Raw genomic sequence first — 22659 nt, 5'->3', positions numbered from 1 at the left:
TTAAGTAACCAAAGATTGTTCGTAGCCTTCAAACATATTTCATTCACGTGCTTGTCCCACTGCAAATTACATGCCACATTATTACCAAAATATTTAAATGAGTCAGCTCTAATTAATTTATGTCCCTGGATACCATATTCAAACTATGCTGTAGATCTTTTGTTTGTTAGCTGAGAGAAAACAGTTTTCCGACAGTTAAAGGAGTACAGAGGGCCATCCAAAAAAATTTCAGATTAAGACATCTGATGAAAGTGTGTGTGTCATTATACCGAATAGCGCGAAAGGTTTTGATGAGTGCAATTTGTTTCCCAGAAAAAAAGCTCACATAAACATAGCTCCGCGCGTTCACTCTTAACTCGCCCCTCCAGCTATAACGAGGATGAGGAGGTATGATGGCACGTCACCGATGACGGTATAAGGAGACTCGTTCTGGTTCGCCGGTCAGTGGGGGTCAGCGTCTTGTCCCTTTGCCGCCGTAAACCTGTTTTGCCAATTTTTCCGGAGAATTGGGGATAGAAGGAGCGGCCGAAGCATTACCGAGCAAGGAAAAAGGCTTTATCAGAACCCCGAACAGCCCAGTAGCAGACGACAGCGGGGTAGCAGACAACATTTCTCTAGGCCAATCACCGAGCGTTCTCCTTATAGCGTCAGCGCGAGGTTCCAGGCAGATTACAGGCTGGTACTGCTCTTCACAACCGTTGCGCACGGTCGCTTTTTGCGGCGTATTTTAAATTCAATTTCTGCGATAATTATGACTCTGTGGTGTAAATTACTTCGCATGGTGCATCTTACTGGCCTACTTAACAGTTTTATAAGAAGAAAACTGGGTGTTAAAAATGACTTCTGTGCTACTTTAATATGCGTTCCCCAATCACCACACCATTTCGATAGATCCAGCAAGTAATTTTTGATCAGCAACATTTCTGATAGGGCAATATATTAAACAATCATCTGCGAATAATCTAATCGTAACAGGACCATTAACACAAGATTCAATGTCATTAATATAAATTAAAACCAAGAGAGGCCCAGAAACGGACCTCTCGGGGACTCCTGCTTTAACATGTACATCATCCGATAAACCTGTATGCAGATCTACGTGCTGCATTCTTTTGCTGCATAATGATTTAGTTGTGACTGAAGATACTGACGATTGGGGGAACCCCAAAATTCGCTTCCACGATCGGTGAGGATTCTTTAGAATTCCATGATGAAAAACTCATTAGAAAGCTTTCTTTATGTCTTGCAGGCGCTTTGTGTGAATGGGGACCGTGTACAGGTACCTCGATAGCGTATCTATGACCGTTCAGATGTGCTTGTAGCCCTTGTTAAATTTCTGATATTAACGCGTATCCAGGAGGTTCGCCTGATACAAATCCATCACGTGAGCTGCGATGATAGAGCGCCGCTTAAATTTTTTCTTCACCGGCTTGTGAAGGGTGTAATTATCTTTTTTCAGCTGGTCGATGGCTTCTCCGCGCATGAGCACGGTCCTTTAATACTCTCTCTGGTCACGAAACTCCACTGGGGAACAATCGGTCAGGTTTGCCTAGGGCGAACCGCCGCCGCGCGAAAGCGCGCGTGTCGCTACGTCGGGAGAAAACGCCAGCTGATACGGGTAAACACCTCTTCTTCTGCCTACATTTTGACCAGTGCAGAAGCTTCTTCCTGAGATCCACGTGCATCCTTGAACTGTGAATAGATTTCGGCTAATCTCTGCATGCCGCAGACGTGTTGTGTCCCGGCATGTCGCTCGGGATATGATAATTCTGGTGTAAAGGAATCGTTTTACGCGTTGCCGAACGATGCCATCGAGCGAGAGAAGTCGAAGTGTTCGATACCTCGGAAAGAGGACTCGAGTTTCAGCTTTGGGTCAAAGTGGACACATGTGTGCGAAAAGCACTCTGATGCGTCCGACATCGTCAGAGTGGACGAATTCCTCGTGACACGGGAAGCTCTGAATGGCACCGCAAGCAAAGAGAAGGTCGCAATGCCTCGCGCCAAAACTGCGTCCTCGGCCGGGCCATGAATTTTTTACGGGTGTCCGCAATGCTTGAGCAACCCAAAGCCCAAAGGTCGTGCAATGAGGAGGCTGTCAGCAGCGAATCAGTCCTCGAAAAGAAAACTGATGAGTAGTGCTGGTACATGCTCGGCACCTCTCGTCGACGTTAGAACAGGAGAACTCTGTGTTCAAGACTGACAGCTGGGCACATCAGGTGAAACAGAAGGTGCGTTGCTATTCATAGAAACCCATTGAAACTTGTCTGTTGTAACACATGACTGCAATGCAGCCAACAAGAGGCCATAATAAGTCGCATTCATGTATTTATCTTTTCTAGCCTGCAATGAAGCCTGCACCAAGTCATGTCAAACTGATTCACATGTCTGCACAAAAGCAGAACTTGACCGAATAAAGCGGAAGCTGTGGGACACACAAAAGAAGCTGCACACTCTGCAGAGAAATTTGGCACAGGTCTGTGCAACCTGCAAGGTGTCACATGTACCTCACATGTATGTCATATGTCTGGGTGCTAGCGTGGGATGCTGTGCACTCTACATCCAGGAAACAGCTGAAGTGCTTCATTTTTTTGTAAGATGTCAGCTGCACCTCTTCTCCCGCGAAAAGTGCAAGAAGCTTAACCTGGCTAGTCCCAGATCATGCCCTGCTGTAGGTGGCAGGAAAGATTCACCACTGACGACGAATAGTGCAAATAAGTCTGGCCATCCAAGGCCGTAAGACATTTAGTCATTCCATGAGTTGCCCTGGAACATTGTTTTTGACGATTATCATAACGGATTATGTAAAACCCAGTCATTCATGGCCATTGTCCTGTGGTATAAAGTCCTCATTGCCAGTGCCACTGATTGTGATCAGTCTTGTTTCGCGAGTTACAATATGTATAATAAAATCATAAAATGTAGTCAATTAAAACCTCCATGGTGTGGGAACCACACTGCAATAGCAGCATTGTAGAGTTCTGCTATACCTAAAGTAGTAAATCTGCAATGAAGGATGATTGGGTGCATTGCTGTAGCGCAGGTGGAGTCATTTTTTCAGACATCAAACGCGATCGAAACACGTACAGTAAAACGTGCCGAGGCGATAAATGCTGCCTACATGCAGCGTTTTTAAGTAACAAAGCCACGTACCAAATCGCTAACATCTTAAGCGCCGCTTCAAATTTGTGGTCAGTCCCATTTGGACGTCGGTATGTGAAAGCCATTGCTCGCTGAAAGTTCTCCTGCGTTCTCCGCAACTGATTATGCTGCACAGAGAGCTGTATGTCGCTGCACAGCCGTGCATGTGCAAAATAAAACAAAATTCAAATACGCTGAGCAACCTTATTTGGTTTGTTGTGTCCAAAAACCACCCCAAACAGCCAGCTCAGTATACGCGTGAACGTACGGCTACGATGCGCCAGACGCGATCGTCACCCCTGTTGCTTATGTGCGTGCCGCGCGGCAGCTCCGGTCCCTGGGCTAACTTTCCAGCAGAGTTTCGTGACCAGAGAGAGTATCAAAGGACCGTGGCGTGAGCTTGTGATAACGATGGTACTGATCCACTCCACCTAACCCTTTCTCCTTGATCTTTCTATAGGGCCCATATTTGCTCCAGTGAGCAATTTGTGGTATTTTCAGAGCGCTTATAATTTCCGATACTTTTTTGTACTGACTGGGTTTCTTGATGAGCGCGCTATGACGTGTGAAGTAGCTCACGAGAGCCACAAGGTCTGAGCGGTTGATTCGCTTCCCTCTATATACTAGCACATTATCCGCCTGCCAGGTGAAAACTTTCTTCAATTCTTTTAGCACAGCTTTCGCGCATGCTTTATCAACACCGGAGGGTAGACGATTAAAATCGAATCTTCCAGCCAATCAGTGATAGGTAGGCTTAGAATGGGCCACTCAACGCGAAGGGCCAATCTGTAGGCTTAGAATGGGGACGGATCTGGGTTCGACAGAAGACTGGAAAATGTGCAGAGGAGCAATCAGGACAAGTAGGCTTAGAATGGACCAATCAGCCTGAAGTGGGGGTGGAGCCAGCTAATTAGCATAAAGGAGCGGATCTATGCTCACCAATCAGCAGGCTTAGCATGCACCAATCAACGTGCAGTGGGCAGAGCCAAGCCAACTAATTAGCATAAAGGGGCGAAGCTACGGTCAACTAAGCAGCAATCAGTAGGTTTGGAGCGGACCAATCAGCATTTGAGGCGAAGCCAAGCTGTCTCATTATCATAAAGGGGCAGAGCTATGCACTGACCAATCAGATGGCTTGGAATTGGCGTGTGTTGGATTACAACTGGATTTTGGCTTAGAATTGGATTAGAATTGGCCTCTGTTGGATTAGAGAAAGCTCCTGGCTATAGGACTTCTATTCGTACTACTGACATCGTCGCCGGGCAAGGCACAACCGACGATGACAGTGCCAGTGACTCCGCCGAAGAAGTGTGTGCCATGCCAACAGTTTACGAGATGCTCGATGCAATCAATGTTCTCCGTCAGCACATGGGGGCCAACAAAAATCAGGAGCTAGCTTTAGAAGCCCTCTCTGCATATGGACGAAATATCGTGCCCACGTTCCCAACTGTGCAAACAAAGCTCACAGACGTTTTTCGGGAGCAAATAAAAGTTCTCTGCAATGTTAGTGGTTTTCTGGTCTTGCTTGGGGCAGAGCCTCCCTCGCTCTTGGTCAGCAAAGTCAAGGATAGTCGCCTTGACTTTGCTGACCAAGAGCGAGGGAGGCTCCGCCCCCAAATGGCGCGCCAATAGGAGGACTCGGGAGGCGGAGCGTTGCGGCCTCTGCACTTGCCTAATAGATGGCGCATCGGTAGCGCTCTGCTCGGGATATGTGAGCCGCTGTCGTCTGCTTCTTTCGGTAGAGCTACGACCTTGAAGCCTCTGTTCTCGCGTAAGAGATGGCGCACCATTGGCGCTCGGTGAGGGCACGTGTGGTCACCAAAACTTTGAGCTTCAACCTTGAGACTGGCCGGTAACCTAAATTCCGATGACGCGACCATAGTGCGTAGTTTTAACGATTATGCTTCATGGATATGTCATTACATTACCAAATTTGTTGCCAGTTCGACGTTTCGCTCCGCTCTTTTGCGTAAACATTGTCTCAGCTCATGAAAAATGAAAGAAATATTTGTTCTGCTCCTCGCACTGAAATAAATAATTTAAAATAATTGTACTGTGTGTTTCTTTTTTTCTTTTTGTAAGTAGTTACGCAAGTATGTAAAAAGGACAGAAATGTTGCTGCTTGTTCTACTCCTCGCACTGAAATAAATAATTTAAAATAATTGAACCTCTAGGGGATAAGTCGAAAAATCTCAAAATGAGAAAAGGGGCCTGATATGATTGTCCGTCCCATTGACACACATGCATTTCCCGTTTTTTTACCATGCTGTAGCGGGCCAACAAATTGCAACAAGGTCCTAAGTTTTCATTGGCAGGTGCATACTGGTATGTAGATGTCATTGCAACAAAAATAGTAAAAAGAGGATAAGTCGACTTATCCCCTTATTGCAGACAGAGGTTCAATGGTACTGTGTGTTTCTTTTCACTTTTTTTTGTTAGTAGTTACGCAAGTATACTGCGTAGTTTTGACGATTATGCTTCATGAATGTGTCATTATTACATTACTAAATTTTTTGGCCAGTTCGACGTTTCGCTCCGCTCTTATGCGTGAACATAGCCTCAGCTCATGGAAAAGGAAAGAAATGTTGCTGCTTTTGTTCTACTCCTCGCGCTGAATTAAATAATTTACAATTGTACTGTTTGTGTGTCTTTTTCTTTCTTTTTGTAAGTAGTTACGGAAGTATGTAAAAAGGAAAGAAATGTAGCTGTTTGTTCTACTCCTCACACTGAAGTAAATCCTTTGAAATAATTATACGCTGTTTCTTTTTTCCCTTTTTGTAAGTATAGTTTCCGAAGAAAATAATTGTACTGTGTGTGTGTGTGTGTGTTTCGTTTTTGTAAGTACAGAAGTACGTAAAAAGGAAAGAAATGTTGCTGATTGTTCTACTTTTTGCACTGAAATAAATCATTTGAAATAATTGTACTGTGTGTGTCTTTTTCGTTTTGTAAGTAGTTACGGAAGAAACTGTTTCGTTTTTGTAAGGGATTCCGGGATCGAACGTCGTTTGGTCGAAAGCTGTCGCGGAACATTTGGACGAAAGCCATTTAATCGAACACCGTTTGACCGAAACGGCAGCGGTCATGAAACAGAACACACAGACAACGTGACAAGATTAAGAAGCGATTCCCCAAGGCCCTCATACCTTCTGCATATTTCCTGCAGATATGTTGGAAAAACGCAGCGAACCACATGTCTCACGTTGGCGTGGTCGTAGGAAAAAATTGTCCCAGTTTGCGGAGCATTTTACCAAATGAAATGTTTGGGCGTACTTTTAGCAATACGCTGAGACAGTATCAGCCACGAGGACATGAGAGTGGAGCTAAACGTCTAATTTTACTGTCAAAGCTCCTGCAAACGCAGTTTCAGCAAATGCAAATAAATAGCGAAAAAAAAAAAAAGAAACAAAGGCACATCATCGGATCGCCTTCTGGATGCGAAAAGGTGGATTAGGATGAGGAATGTGTTTATGGGCGAGCGGATGACACAGAGTGAAATATTCCTTGGGATAACATCATTTAGAACTGAAGCTTTCTTTTGTTGTTTTCTTCTTTTTTGTTTCATCAACGCTCCAAGCGAACGAATAAAAGAATCGATCGAACGACTGCTGCCGTCTCGATCAAACGGGTTTGATCAAATGCCTTTCGACCAAATGTCCCGCGTTCGATCAAACAGCTTTCGACCAAACGACGTTCGATCAAATGTCCCGGAACCCTTACAAAAAGGAAACACACACACAGTGTACAATTATTTTCTTCCATAACTACTGACAAAAAGAAAAAAAAAGACACACACACACACACACACTACAATTATTTTCTTCCGTAACTACTTACAAAAAAGGAAAAAAAGAAGCAGAGTATAATTATTTCAAATGATTTAGTTCAGTGTGAGGAGTAGAACAAGCAGCAACATTTCTTTCCTTTTTACATAGTTCTGTAACTACTTACAAAAAGAAAGAAAAAGACACACAAACAGTACAATTGTAAATGATTCATTTCAGTGCAAGGAGTAGAACAAGCAGCGACATTTCTTTCCTTTTTACATACTTGCGTAACAACTTACAAAAAAGAAAAAAAAAAAGAAACACACAGTACAATTATTCTAAATGATTTATTTCAATGCGAGGAGTAGAACAAAAGCAGCAACATTTCTTTCCTTTTTCATGAGCTGAGGCAATGTTCACGCATAAGAGCGGAGCGAAACGTCAAACTGGCCAAAAAATTTGGTAATGTAATGACACATCCATGAAGCATAATCGTCAAAACTACGCAGTATACTTGCGTAACTACTTACAAAAAGAAAGAAAGACACACAAACAGTACAATTGTAAATGATTTATTCCAGTGCGAGGAGTAGAACAAGCAGCTACATTTCTTTCCTTTTTACATACTTCCGTAACTACTTACAAAAAGAAAGAAAAAGACACACAAACAGTACAATTGTAAATGATTTATTTCAGTGCGAGGAGTAGAACAAGCAGCAACATTTCTTTCCCTTTTACATACTTGCGTAACTACTTACAAAAAAGAAGAGACACACAGTACAATTATTTTAAATTATTTATTTCAGTGCGAGGAGTAGAACAAAAGCAGCAAAATTTATTTCCTTTTCCATGAGCTGAGGCAATGTTCACGCATAAGAGCAAAGCGAAACGTCGAACTGTCCAAAAAATTTAGTAATGTAATAATGACACATTCATGAAGCATAATCGTCAAAACTACGCAGTATACTTGCGTAACTACTAACAAAAAAAAGTGAAAAGAAACACACAGTACAATGGACCTTTTCCAGAGCGGAAAAGCGCCTCTAGCGGGAGGAGTCGGAAACACGGTTGGTGGCTCGCGCGACTTGCGGTGGCTGCAGATTTGGTCGAACGCCGTGTGATTGGAGACATCTGATCGAACTCCGTTTGGTCGAAAGCCGGTTGATCGACACCGTTTGTTCGAAATACTTTTGATCGAAGGGAGTTCAGTGTGTTGTTCACACCTATTTTTCTGTAACTTTTGACGGTACTCTCTGAGCGTACGGAGCAGGCAACCAGTGTCATCTGCTTTCTTTCTTTTTTTCTTTGCTTTTTCCGTTGAAGAGGGAAGACCACGGGTTATTTGCATATATTTGTCTTTCACGAACAGCACAGTTGAATAGAACAGTGGGGAACAATCCGGCGTACCAGTAGGACACATCTTGAAGAAAATGGCCTCATGTTGAGCACAGCCAATAATCCGTGCTTCCTCTGGCACCCTTCTAATTGCTGGCGGCATATTTAAAGGGAACGATCTGGAATGGGATAGCCATATATGCGCGAAAGCCACTTAAAGTCTGTGGATGCTCAGAGGGAAATTTCGCCATGGTTCAACGAAAGATATTGAATTGTCCGGCATATAAAACCTTCGTTCAACCTTGTTTAGAGTATGCATCTGCACTGTCGGTCCCTCCACATGCACGCTATCAAAAAATAAGAAAAGAAGAGACAGTACAAGGATCCGCTCCCCGGCTTATATTGTCTAGGTTACGAGGGACTTGTTCACTAACATGTATGTTGGAAGAGGAAATTTAGATTCACTTGAACATAGGCACAAAGTAAATAAACCAAAACTCTTCTTTGTCCTATACAATGGTCAGTTAAATACAAGCATTAATAATACGTTGCTAAAATTTGTCTACATTCGATGCGAATAAATCATCGAAAAATGTCATAGAATTATTTGATTTATTTATAAAAAATGTTTATTATTTGACATCACTTATTCTTTGACAAAGTGTTGGGGATTATGGGGGAAAATCATATATGGCATGTTTAGTCACTATGTGTCGGAGCAGAAAAACCTATCAAGTGGCCGAACGGGCTAGGGTGAACAACCCAGGCTCTTGGACCGCTTCTTGGATGTGAAAAAGTGGGTTAGCATGAGGAATGTGTTTATAGGCAAGTGGATTACACACGGCGGATGTTCCTTCAGATAACGGCAAAGAAATGTGGAACAAGGCCCATGAGGGCCTAGTATACTGTTACAAGGCAGCAGTCATACCAGACACATTAAACATTTCTTGGGTTACTGTACACAGTATGGGTAGGGTGTGTGCCCTTTCAGCGGTATACAAGAATGGCTTTTATGTGGTTGACGAACAAAAACAACCCATGAAGCTGAAGATAAGAAGGCTAAAATAAGGCAGCTAAGAGCTACATGCACTTGTGCAACCAACGGCAGCGCATCGTTTGGTTGCATTTTTCGCACCGAATACGCGAACGCCTCGTGCACTGACTATGGTGGCTAGATGAATATTGTCTGGTGTGAGGAGCGCCCACAGCCTCCTATCCGACGGAGCGGGACTCTTGCGGAAGACGGCCGCCAGGCGCGCTGCTCCACGGATGTATGCTAGTTTCTGGGCGCACTGGCTGGTCCCCGGGCGGAGTTCTTTCGCCGTGACATATCAGAGGGTGGGATAGCGACGCTGTCGCGTCTTTGAAGTGCTTTATTTTACTTTATCGTCGGCTGTGCACTGTTTCTATGGAATGGTGAACCTTTAGCAGACTTCTGACGCCCCTGTGACGAAAAAGCGGCGTGCAAAAACGAACAGAGCGCCGACCATCCGTCGTCGTACATGAACAAATTCAACAGGGGGGCCCACGCTACTATTCAGAAACACTCTTCAAGCTTGTCTCCAAACTTGAAGATACCTTCACAATGCTGTTTTCATATCATAAAAGGCATGCAGACAGCCTACTAGAAATTGGCATGTGCTAGGGGCAGTGATGGGCAGTACTTGATGTACCAAGTACTCAATTAGAACATTAAGTACATTTCTGTGTACTTGTTCTTTACTTTAAGTACATTTTAAACCGCGTACTTTGTACCGTACTTAAAGTACTTTTTTCCAAATACTTTCCTATCAAGTACTCAAGTACACAAACTTGGGCTCCAGACAAAAAGTCACAAAAGAGTATCAAAAATGCTCATCAAATGCCCATTATTGCTTTTAGTGGGATGCTGTACCAAGAGTCCGTCTGACATTTTACCAAAAAGGATTTTTGTGCTGTTAAGGGGCATATTTGTTGAAGCAAATTTATTGTTGAGAGGCTGGGAACGTTGAAAAAGTATCAGCACTTCTATGATTATGTAAAACGAATGGAATGCACAGACATCCCACATTATAACACTGCAACCGGCAGCACAATGACTTGGTCAATTGTCATTTCAGTTCTTCCAATGCAGGGTTCTATGCTTTTTTATATTGTTTCGTTCATTGGCAATTAATAATCATTTTATATCACAGTGTGTGATTGCATTACATGATGAACACTCTGAAAGACACACATGCTTTACTTTTTACATTTTACGTTTTTTAATTGGTCACATGGATTAGATTGCTGCAGATCACAGTCGTATAAAAATCATGGCTTGCATTGTGCTTCATCCTTTTTTATTTTCTTCGTATTCTTTTTCAAACATGTTGTATTTCAAAAAGCACCATGGAATGGCCAGAAATATATAATCTCCGTTGGCCTGTACTTCCCCCCCCCCCCTTTGAAATTTCCTAGCCTGTTATAACAGAAGATTAGTACCGGAACACCACACTAGGCAGGTGATCTTCGATCAGTCAGGGTATAATACATAATACAGCACAGCTGACTGATTACCTCTCTACATGTAACTGCAAATTATGTCATCTGATTAAGTCCATATTCACGGGTTAGCACTTAACCTAAGGCTTTATGGCTTTAGAGCATTTGTCAACAATGCTCCCTAAAGTTTTGCCAGACAAGCAAGACACATATACTAAACAGTGAAATGCAAAGTGTACAAATTAAATTCGCAATGTACTTGATGAATACTTGAAGTACTTTGCCTAGTACTTTGTACTTTACTTGAAGTACATTTGGAATTGGGTACTTTGTAGTGTACTAATGACGCCAGGTACTTGGTACTTTACTTTAAGTACAATTTTGAGGTACTTTTCCCATCACTGACAAGGCGAAGCCTTGAGCATGTTGGCTGTCGAACCCATAGCGAATATCTCACAATGAACATTGTAAAATTCTATGCTGTGATGAGAATGCACTTCCCCGTAAAGGGCATTAACCGTCCTCGCGCAGAGCGGAGCAAAAAACAGAAACTTTCAAAGGAGGCGCGTCTCCATCAGTGAATACACTTATGTGAGCATTCAGACTCGTGTACAGATGTTCTTTGTTTTCATTGTGTGCATATGTATGTACATATACTATATCATGATGATTGGACGAAACAGGTTGTTGCTATTGCTGTGTATAATAAATCTTGTTTTGACATTGCGAGGTTGAAATTTGGAGGTGATCGTGTCTTCATTGACTGATAGGAAACTTTATACATCGATGAACAAAAAGAAAGATTAACCGGCCTCGTTGCTGTGACATTAAAAAAAGAACTAAAAGTAAGAATGAACAAAGAAAAGTAACCTGATAAAAGAAAGAGATACAAAAGTTGAAAAGGAGGGTTGCCGTCAGCTTTGTGACGTCCAAGCTACGCATGGGACATACAAAGCTGAATACCTGTTCCTTTGCGTGCTTGAATAAGCGGTCTTCAGTGTGTTTTAAGCTATTACCATTACTGTTTTGTTTTCCATTGATATTTACCTCCCACCGTTCCATTCCTCCGCAAAACTTCTCGGCCACATGTGCGAAAACGACCCGTTCAGCAGACGCGCTTCGGGAGCGTTCGGGAGAATCTTCGCATACATCCGTGTTGGCGCGCCACCTGACGGCGTCTTCCGCGAACGGGCCGCCTCGGCTGCGCCGCCCCTCACACCAGACAATATTCATCTAGCCACCATACACTGACTAAAGGCTGCGCTTTGCGTGGCCACGTAGCGGTGGGAAAGCGAACTTTTCGTATGAGTCGTCCGATATCGGAACCAGTCAAGAGTGTATGTGGGGGGCGTCATGCAGACCAAAAATGTGTGAATCGGTTGTGTAATTTTGCCGGTTTCAATCGCTTTAAACTGAGAACGACTAATTTCTGTCCTCAGCGGTCAATAAGGCATAAGACCATATGCAGAAGCAGGTTTGTCAGCGTTATTACAATTTTTTTTAGCTTTTCTTCCTGCGCACTGCACTTGCATGTGTTTTCTTTTATACATTTTACAGTAACTTTGCAAAGGTTGCACCCACACCAAAAGGATGCAGAAGTCTCATTACCTGAGCGGGACAAAGCGACAAGGTCCAAGCTAGTTGGAAGTTCATGTCTGAATTGAAAACATACATCACGAACGATATGCGGTCTGATTACGGCAATCAATTAGGATCATTGGCCAAAAAAAAAAGACGGAATTCATGGAGTAGCTTATTTTGTGACACGTACGTTTGACGGCCCACACTCATCTTCTACTCCTGTCCAGTTCGTGTGGATTTGGCGGGAAAGCGATTACATTCGCTGCACCGGCTGTATTGAGCGCATTGCCGAGTGGCTCCCACCTAACACTTGCTGTACGGGGGGGGGGGGGGGGGGGGGGGGGGGGGGGGGGGGGGGGGGGGGGGGGGTTCGTTGGATGTAGTTCCCTATTCAACCTAATGTTACGATTCCCAATTCAAGCTAGTGTTTTCCTATTGTTGGTCAGACAGCTTTTACAGTTGTTCTGTCATACTTTCTAGGTCAGCAGAAGTGGAGTTGAAGAGCCAATGAATCACCGAGTGAGAGGGCAACAGCTTTCATTGTCCATAAACATCAACACGGAAAAGCTGCAGGGGACAATTGTAAAACTCGTGTCTCCTTTTATTTTCTTCTTTTACAATGAAGCTCAAACTTATAAACTCAAAACTGGTGTCTGACCAACAGTAGAGAAATACTAGCATCCAGCGAACGATATCGCTAGCCAACTAGTGCTGCGAATTATGTCGCTTTTATGTTACTCATTGAATGACCTGCAGATTTTATTATCTATTAACAGATGAAAAAGGCCTATGCCTCGTTTTTCAACGAATGGGGAGAGCGAGTGGTAACACTCGGTCGGCTGTGATTTGTTTCATCAGTTATCCGCAACCACGCCCCTGTATTTTTGGGCGCGCAGGAACATGTGGGACCATTTTTCTGCCCACACAACCAGGGACCATTTTTTTGCTACGCCCGGCGTTCTCGTACGTATTTGTGCACCCAACGACGCAACAGTTCGTTGCGGCATTACTTTTAGCAGCTATCAACTCAGGCGCGGCGTCACCGAAGCAAGGTGAATATTGAAAGCGTACGAATAACCCTCGAGAACCGAGCGGACTCAACAAGTTCTTATGGCTGCCGCCAGGATTCTCCGTGGCGCGGCGGACGCTTTGCACGAAGCGTATTCTGACCACGGAGAGCCACCAAAGATGATGGCGGCGGCGCGGCGCGGCCCGCGCATGCGTCGCACGTCCAACTGGTCCAACTCTGTATGCAATAAGGGGATAAGTCGACTTATCCTCTTTTTACTAGTTTTGTTGCAATTTCATCTACATACCAGTATGCACCTGCCAATGAAAACCTTATTGCGATTTGTTGGCCCGCTACAGCATGGTAAAAAAAACGGGAAATGCATGTGTGTCAATGGGACGGACAATCATATCAGGCCCCTTTCCCATTTGGGATTTTTCGACTTATCCCCTAGAGGTTCAATTATTTTAAATTGTTTATTTCAGTGCGAGGAGTAGAACAAGCAGCAACATTTCTGTCCTTTTTACATACTTGCGTAACTACTTACAAAAAGAAAAAAAGAAACGCACAGTACAATTATCTTAAATAATTTATTTCAGTGCGAGGAGTAGAACAAATATTTCTTTCATTTTTCATGAGCTGAGACAATGTTTACGCAAAAGAGCGGAGTGAAACGTCGCACTGGCCACAAATTTGGTAATGTAATGACATATCCATGAAGCATAATCGTCAAAACTATGCACTATTGTTTGCTATCGCCGCGTCATCGGAATTTAGGTTACCGGCCAGTCTCAAGGTCGAGGCTCAAAGTTATGGTGACTAGAGCCACTGAATAAGCTACGCTTATTTAGTGGCTCTAATGGTGACCACACGTGCCCTTACCGAGCGCCAATGTTGCGCCATCTCTTACGCGAGAGCAGAGGCTTCAAGGTTGTAGCTCTACCGGAAGAAGCAGACGACAGCGGCTCACATATCCCGAGCCGAGCGCTACCGATGCGCCATCTATTAGGCAAGAGTAGAGGCCGCAGCGCTCCGCCTCCAGAGTCCTCCTATTGGCGCGCCACTTGGGGGCAGAGCCTCCCTCGCTCTTGGTCAGCAAAGTCAAGGATAGTCGCTGTGCTGACTGTCCAATGCTTAGTGATCTCCAGTGCCCGTATTGGACGCTGAATTGGCACTTTGCAAAGTTCGTTTAGAGTTTTACACTAAGTGATGATGCAAATCGGGGGTTAAAACGGGTTTTACCTTAAAACAGAGGGCCCTAGTTATTAATGCACTCACATCATTCACAGCATGAAAAAGGTGCTGCTTCTGTCTTCTGAGGTACTGTGACACTGTCAGTGTTGGCACCATCGTGTAGACGCTACAAAATGTCTTGGTTCTATTCACTAGGGAAACTTTGCCTCCGTTGGTACCTTCATTGTGACGAAGATACAAAATGCCTTGCTTATCTTCATGACAGAAAACTATAGAGCAGAATGTTCCAGATTCGCCTGTCTTCCACCCATGGCTGGCTGGAGCACGTACAAGGTCTGCTATAGCTGTAAACTGTTGCCTCTTGAGACATGCGCCTCCTTGTCATAGACTCTGTGTCAGTGTCACTGCTACCGCAAGAAGGACCCGGGTAGAAGCTCTCATAGATTAGATGATGCCACCATATATAGATATTCCTCAGGATTTAACCTGAAAAGCAATCAAATATTTCTATATCTTAGCACAGCATATTTGGGAGCATGCTGCACTTACGTTTGATGCACACGAGACTTAGAATGATGCACATCATGCTCCTTCTCGTACTTGTCACTAGGAAAAAAATTGTTTCAATGTAAAAATTCAAATTGGTTTAGAAGTCCGACGCTTACTCTTCAGTATCCAATCCATCTGTTAGTTCAGATAGATGAAACGTCCAGTCCTTTGCATCAGGTGGGCTATAATGCAGGAAGAAATGACTATTTTTTACCTTCGCGTAATACATCTATGTTATTCATCTTAAGGTAGCCTCAATGAATCCACTGGTAACTGCTTCTGATCCAATGATCACAGGTTTAAACCCGATCAAGTACAGTAGCAACTTTGTGGCAGGGTACAAGTCACTTAAGCTCATCATCCTCCACATGGACATTAAAAAAGTAGAGGTGTGCGAATATTTCAGATTTCTAATATGAATCGAATATTTCCGATATTCGATTCGATTCGTATTCAAAAATTTGCTATTCAAAGTTTTCGAATATTCATTAACGTTCAAATATTAGAATTTTTTCGAATACAGCTTTGTATTATAACAGCTTACTACAAAGCTGTTGCTGGCTGCACGCCGGAATTTATGTGTTGCGGTAACAGTGACGAACATGAATAGTAGAACAGCAGCAAAAAGATGCGCGAAGCTTTTGCGGTACACTCATCTGCGAATGCATTGCTGCACGTTCGGTAACAGAAACAGAAATCAGTACACAGTGGTGTGCAACTGCCATTAAAGTCCGCCCCAGCCAAACGCGAAACAACGCTGCGCTTTGTGCATTGTCATCACAGTCGTAGCTTTAGTGGATTGCCAACAAAATCTGAACATTCATGTGAGGCCTACAGTTCAGTAAGATTCTGGTTAGATATCGAAATTTTGTTGGCATTGAGCTGAACACTGCTGTTCACCATGCCACTGCATGCACAGCCAAAACCTGAGCCTCGAACGCGTTTTGTGGTAGTCAGTGTAATAGAATCATGGACACGTGCGATGACAGCAATAATCCAGGAGCGGGACATGACGATATTTCGACACAGCTTCGTCAAATCCGGCGCTGTGCGACTGGATGTTAAGGTGCCAACTAGGGCGATAATAATGGTGCAAATTAATTTGAAACTGCGCTAACTGTTGTTACAGATGGCAGCAAGACGCATATAGCCTTCAGCCCGGCTCGCATGGTGCAATTTTGCTCTCGACTTTTGCGCGTCTGCATCGATGTGACAAAGTTTTGAGGCACGCACACAGATTTTCTCTCTGAAATGAAAGAAGCGCTGAACACAAACGTCGCAGAAACACTCACAGACATGTGACACGCACAGCCATACAACATCATCGAGGATCGCGGTTTTATTGTGCTGATGAAGGGGCTGTTCGAAACTCTGCATTACTGTCAGGAATGGTGGTCTCGCGTCACATCATGCATCAGAGCACTGTGAAGCCGTGCACCTTCTTGCCTACAAACAAATTTGGAAGGCATTGTCAGTGCAAGAAAAGAGCACTTGCTACCTTCATTTTCCTTCTGAGATGTGTTCTTCAGTAAACCATCCCACATTCTGAACATGTCATTGCCCTTTGCTTCAATTGTCTGTTTCACCAGCACTTACAATGCCAACACAGGTGTTCACTGTGCATGAAAGATTTTTTTAAGTCTTAGAAGCAGTTATCCTACGATGGGATATTCGATATTCGAAGGAAAATGTTTGCAGATATCCGTATTCGAAAATTTCAATATTCGCACACATCTATAAAAAACCTCAAGTGGCAATATTCATCTACAGTATTCATCTATCACCATACTGGTCTCACCAATATAAAGCCCCAAATATAATTCATTTCATCATCAGTTGATTACACTAAGATAGCATTTGTGTTAGCTAAGTTAGCACTAGTGCATTTTCTCGATTCTAAGGACCCCCCTTTTCAAAATGAGGCTCTCCAAACTGGGGAAGGGTCCTTACATTTGAGTACAGGGAACTTAGAAACACTATTTTAAGTAAATAAAAATTATAAACAAAGTTTAATGCACTGAACAGAACAAATTATTTATTACGATTAATTATTTAAATACAGCTATGTACAGCTTCACTGCTTGAGTCGTTTCCGCCATCTATCTACGCAGGTGACTCCAAGTTCCTCGCAAAGTCTGTTCCATCCAAAGCACTGCTCATGGCACACTTAAATGACTCCTCAATAATATTTTGTTGTATGTCCTACGCGTCAGATACCCACTGCACGATGACCCCTGGCAGCACGCTTCGTATTTTCCCGGTCAGTATCTGCTCTGAGCTGCTGGCCCATTCTTCGATAAAACTGTGCAGTGGTTTCTCTCAATATGCTTGTTCATGAAAACGTTCAAGGCTGCAACACCAAGGACAACCACCAAGTCATTGATGTCATTTTTGCACAGCTCTTTCCCTTCGCCTGTCAAGTGGCCATGGGATGGGTCCAATACTGACGGCATGTGCAAAAGTGTGCCAGGTCGCTGCAACAACACAGTTTTCAGCCAGTCTATGATCAACTGAGATGTCACAACCTTTTGTTTGAAGTGCACGGAATATGATTAGACACTGAAGTTTTAGGGTTAAACCCGATTTTTCCCCGAATTCGCACCCCGAATCGAGGTTCACCGGTTTAGGGTTAAACCCGATTTCTACCCGCAAAACTGCTCCTAAGCTAGGCGCCTCACGGCAATGACATACTAATTTTTCACAAAATACACGGTCGATCTCAACGTCTGGTACTCTGGATAGGCTGTACAACAAACGTTTGTTCGACAATAGAGCCCGATTTATGCCCAAATTCAGTCTGATGGTAATTTTTCCACCCGAATTTGCATGAATTTTTGACATCAAGTGATTGACCTGAATTTTACCCCCCGAATTTGGAAAAAAATAAAACCCGAACACTTCAGGGTCTAAATATGATGCCATCTTTGGGTTCATCATGGCAACTTTCTTTTCAGTCACAGCAAATTAGGAGGCTCTCATTCAGGCAATATGAAAGGTGACCGACTGACTCACAACCATGTGATATGCTTACGCGATTGGGTGAGCGAAGTGGGAAGGGCCCTTAGATTTGCATGTAAACTTTCTTTCAAAATCAGGTTGTCCAAAGTAGGGGAGGAGGTCCTTAAATTCATGAAAATGCGTATTGAGAACAATTATGCATCAATAAAATACACTCGAAGTTATACTACATCATACCATGTAGATCCAACAGCAGTGTCAAGCCATTCATGGACTAGGGAGGAACACCGGATGTGTCAAACACATCTGTCGGCACTGGTTCATCAAATATTGGTGCATCCATGAGCTGTGGGGGAATATGTCCTGCAGACAACTCTGCACTTGCAACGTTGCTGTCTTCCGGATGTTCCATTGCTAGTTTGGATTGTGATAAGAGAAGTGTGCTAGAAGGCAGAAGGCTCACGTCTGTCTGGCTTGCCCTACTCGGCATGTGGAAGTTCCTGCAAACCATATAGTAAGTTAAGCATATAAAGAGCCTGTTTCCTCTGTCAAGCCATCAACATAATCTAATAAATAAAAAATATCCTCGGCAGTATTACCAAGTCAATGTCCGAACAGCTGCCTGTGTTTTCTTGAGCTGAACCTTTTCGGATGAGAATTACGGTGTGTGCGGCACTAATATGTAATGGAAGCCGTATTGGCTGACTATCTGGTAGGGCTCCAAAGGTGGTAGGGGCAGTTCATCCAGCACTAGTACTGAAAAAACAAAAACAAAAAGCATAAGAACAAGACATACAAACAAGATAGATACACAAAAGGCATACAAATTAAAGGGGCAATAAACAGGCATACAAGGTGTACCTTTTTTTTATGTATTGTGATACACTACCGACAGTGAATGTTTTCCAAAAATTGTTGTCGCAAAAAAAAGTAAACAATGGCTCCAAATCTACCTAATATTTGCTGCACTCTTTTGCGCTCATGCCCTGCTCCGCGATGCCCTGGCAACAATATCCATGTGTCATTTTGACCTTGTGTACCATCAACCATTCAAAATGCAGGACGCTTATCCATTGGCTCTGTTGTAATATCGAGATGTGAGGTATATTCTAAATATCTTTCCACCTGCCAATCCCAAGGTAGCCAGTTCAAACCGTACCAAAAGCCTGCAATGTTCCATTTCATGCGCGCACTACATTCCGAGTCCTGTATTGCTCCGCGAAGTCACCGTGATGCTCCCGCAACTGGTTCCTTCGTTCGAGCTTGTCCCAATGGGACGCGTTATTGGCTGGGATAGCAAAACCTTCCCCTGTCTCCACCGCCTAGAATGCAGCGTTGCTATACATTGGAACATCGTGATGGGACTCCATTCCAAGGATGAAGGAGAGACTCACACAGATTATGCTCTTTGATTGGCATTTTTTCATGGTAAATACACTCGCTAGAAGTAAATGATTACATATTTCAAAATCGTGAGCGTTCTTTCATGTGGAGTTCTTTCACAATAATTGGACAATGTTTGTCAAACTGCTTAGTGCCCCTTTAAGATTAAATCATATAGCCATGAAAACAAAGTACAGTAGCAGACCAATTTTCCAGACTTGACGAGGCGGCAAAAAGGAATACAGCAGTCCGCAAAGCCTGACGATCACTAAATTCAACATTATTTCAGCACAGTTGCACCAAAGAAGTCTATAATAAGTGCCCTACTGCATCTGGCGCCTGCGTGTCATGATATCTGCTTGCATTTGCACAAGCTTCATAGGTTCGTCACGTATATTTCACAATAGCGACAACACGTTCACCATGCCTGCGGTCGACAGTTGTTGACGGTCAAGGTGATCGTCTGCAGAGTGTGACTCACTTTCCGGCTGTACAATTGACCCAACAGACACCCCCATAGCGTCGAAAGCTGACAAACAGCGACAGTGTGCACCAACAAACTCTGGAGAGCGCCCCCCACTACCAAAATCCGCCGTGGTGTCACCTAGAGGTAATACCCCTGTCACACGGGCATCTCGAAGGCCTTTGGGGCTGTTATCAATTGACTCAGCTGCCAATTGTGCGCTGCCACACGGCGTTTCGGGATGGCCTTCGGCCGGACTGTCAAGTGGGTCAAGGGAGAGCCACAGAACTCCCTCGAAGTCTCGAAGGCCGTCGGGACGAGGATCCCTACACTCTCGGGTACATTGTCTTCGCCTTAAATGCGCTGTAAACGAGATTTCTTTGCATCAGACGACACTTCCTGACGCGGTTTCTGCTTTTGTATTTATTGGAAGCTTCATATTCTTTTTTTTTTCAAGGTACGTTTGTATTTAGTCTGCATATTATGCATTTCCCTGCTTTTTTCACCGGCGCCTGCGAGAGGATACGCGGAGTCAAACCACAGCACAAAGATATAACAATAACAAAACAATACAATAACAATAAACAACAAACAATGTGGCCAGACGAAAAGAAGCTGAAGGAGCTACATCGCGATTGGCGCGCTGCAGCATTTTGAAGGCCAAATGCGGAAGCTTTCAACGGCCATCAAAAACTTCCCGTGTGGCACCGAGACAATCCATTTAAGTTCAAAGGCGATATAAAATCCCGAAGGCCTTCTAGTCGATTGTCATTTTCCGTTGACCGTGTGACAGGGGTATAAGATTAGGAAGCTTTAAAGTAGTCTCGCCTAGGACTCCAATTATCAATCCAAGTGCATAATCTAAAATGGCAGTTTCGAAGTTGCCACCGCAGTGCTGAAAATAGTGGTGTAGGTGCTTCTTCGCAAGCGTTATGGTCTGGAAAATCAAGCCTTCGATATGTCTGGAAAAACGCTCGCAAAATGTATTAATCCTACGGTGAAGGTCGCCGTTCCCAGTGGGAGTCCGAAGCATCAAACAAGTCCAAGTAATTGGCAGCCGAAAAATCAGTCTGCTACTATATGTCAGATGATAAGATTGGTGTTCTCCATTATTTGCAAGGAAAAGCCACACATTTCAAAAGTAATTACCCATGCATTCAAATTAATTCAATCAATAGCGACCATAAATGTTTGCGTACACACCCCTTTCTGGAACAGCCGCTGCCATGGATTGCAGGGTGGTGGACCATGGACTAACACCGCTTGTTGATTCCGTCCTTTCCACGTCTACAATGTAAACACTGTGTCATACCTATTACTTTATATAACAGTCAGGAATAAAATAACTAACAGGAATATCTGCAACTGAAACAGCTCTGAACATCAGTGCAGTTTGCGAAGCTCGTGACTCATGAGAAGCTGTATTTGTCATGCAAGTAGATAAATGCATGTTATGAGAGTTTTCTACTGTACGTACCACTTGAAGCAGATTCAGTGCAGCTACCAGACTGGACCTGTAAACAAAACCATTATTTTTCTGCTGCTATATCACTTTTTAATCATGCAAGCCGTTTTTCCAATACAAAACTTTGAAGGCGTGTCTCGCATGCATATTTACGGGGCAAATCTACACTGAATGGGACCGTACAGGGGATAAAACCACCCTTTCTCAGCGATGCGTGGTTGAAGCATGGGCGTTCCCAGTATTTTTTCCAGAGGGGGGGAGGGGGGACAAGCGTGCCCCCCTCCCCCCCAGCCCACGCACACATGCCACCTCTAATTCTGAAGTCGGACATTGTGGACTGTGCGGATGTTCAGAGGTTCCTATTATGACATCTGAGGATGATCATTACGACCTATGACTAAAGAGCGCACAATTTCCACAAGCTACCTTGGAGCTCCAGTTGGGGCCCCGTCCCTCCCTATCGGTACGCCCGTGGGTTAAATGCTTTCGCATATACTCTACCAACAGCCTCTTCTATAAGAGGCATTTTCAGTAAGCATTAATAGCAGGCTGTTCCAATGCTATAGCTTCTCTCGCGAATGCTCGTACCGTGCAAACGAATGCCGAGGAACGTGTGTAAGCTACATCCCCTTTTCCTTTTGCGGGCTCCTATTTGACACATACGAAAGCTGTCACCCACCTCAGCAGACGACAGTTGTTCTCTTCGTTCTGGAAATATTGTGGGAACGGCGTCAAGCTTCAGCCGCTTTCTTCGCGGCACCCCAAGGCGGATTTGCAGAGAATCCGTCTCCATGTACGCGTCGTCCGCAAAATGTGAAGAACAGATGCGAGACACATGTATTACTTCTCCTTGTAGATCAGGATGTCTGCTGACGAGTGCTGCCTCCCACATTCGTTTTGCGTTGCTGTCCCTGGGCTTGTGGAATGTCACTTCTGGGTTAGCGCCTGACGTGTTCGTACAGCCAGGAACGTAACACCGTGTTATGCCCGACATGGTCACGTCAGAAATCACACTCACAAGCGAAAGTCTCACGGCTTCACTGGTCTCACAGTCGCAGCAAGCCAATAACTTTTCACCTAAATTGTGGACGGATGGATGGCTAGGCCGCTAGGCGCAGGTTAGCACGTGAGCGTACGAAGTGTACTGAGGTGCGGTCTGGTCCTGGTCTGTCTGCTCGGTGAAGGCGGCAAGTTACAGCCCAACAATGCCTCCTATACAGGCAGGGATACAGGTGTCATTGACCACAAGTTATGGAGCCAATCATGGAGGAAGGACACGATTGAAATTGATGCTCTGAGGCTGAAACACAGAAGAGGGACAATCGAAAATCCATGCGAAAATCACACAACGCCTCAA

General features: G+C 44.1%; 1 protein-coding gene across 3 annotated transcripts; it reads right to left on the bottom strand.

Moving 5' to 3' along the window:
• Positions 1-13655: 13655 nt before the first annotated feature.
• On the bottom strand, positions 13656-22647 carry LOC135396489 (uncharacterized). Of its 3 annotated transcripts, none has more exons than XM_064627491.1 (8): positions 21982-22647; positions 21315-21351; positions 21041-21124; positions 18591-18747; positions 18229-18491; positions 15150-16479; positions 15034-15090; positions 13656-14970 (listed from the first exon to the last, which is right to left on the bottom strand). In XM_064627491.1, exons 1-4 carry the CDS (start codon positions 22294-22296, stop codon positions 18650-18652), a joined length of 534 nt encoding a protein of 177 aa, XP_064483561.1. In that variant the 5' UTR covers positions 22297-22647; the 3' UTR covers positions 13656-14970; positions 15034-15090; positions 15150-16479; positions 18229-18491; positions 18591-18649. The 3 variants fall into 3 exon arrangements, with proteins under 3 accessions (XP_064483561.1, XP_064483560.1, XP_064483559.1); XM_064627490.1 differs by having other exon boundaries at positions 15150-15215; XM_064627489.1 differs by having other exon boundaries at positions 15150-18491.
• Between the last annotated feature and the right edge of the window lie 12 nt (positions 22648-22659).

The sequence above is a fragment of the Ornithodoros turicata genome, chromosome 6, assembly GCF_037126465.1.
Source record: "Ornithodoros turicata isolate Travis chromosome 6, ASM3712646v1, whole genome shotgun sequence".
Taxonomy (NCBI): domain Eukaryota; kingdom Metazoa; phylum Arthropoda; class Arachnida; order Ixodida; family Argasidae; genus Ornithodoros; species Ornithodoros turicata.
The sequence above is the reverse complement of the archived record's forward strand: the minus strand, read 5'-3'. Positions and strand labels throughout refer to the sequence as shown.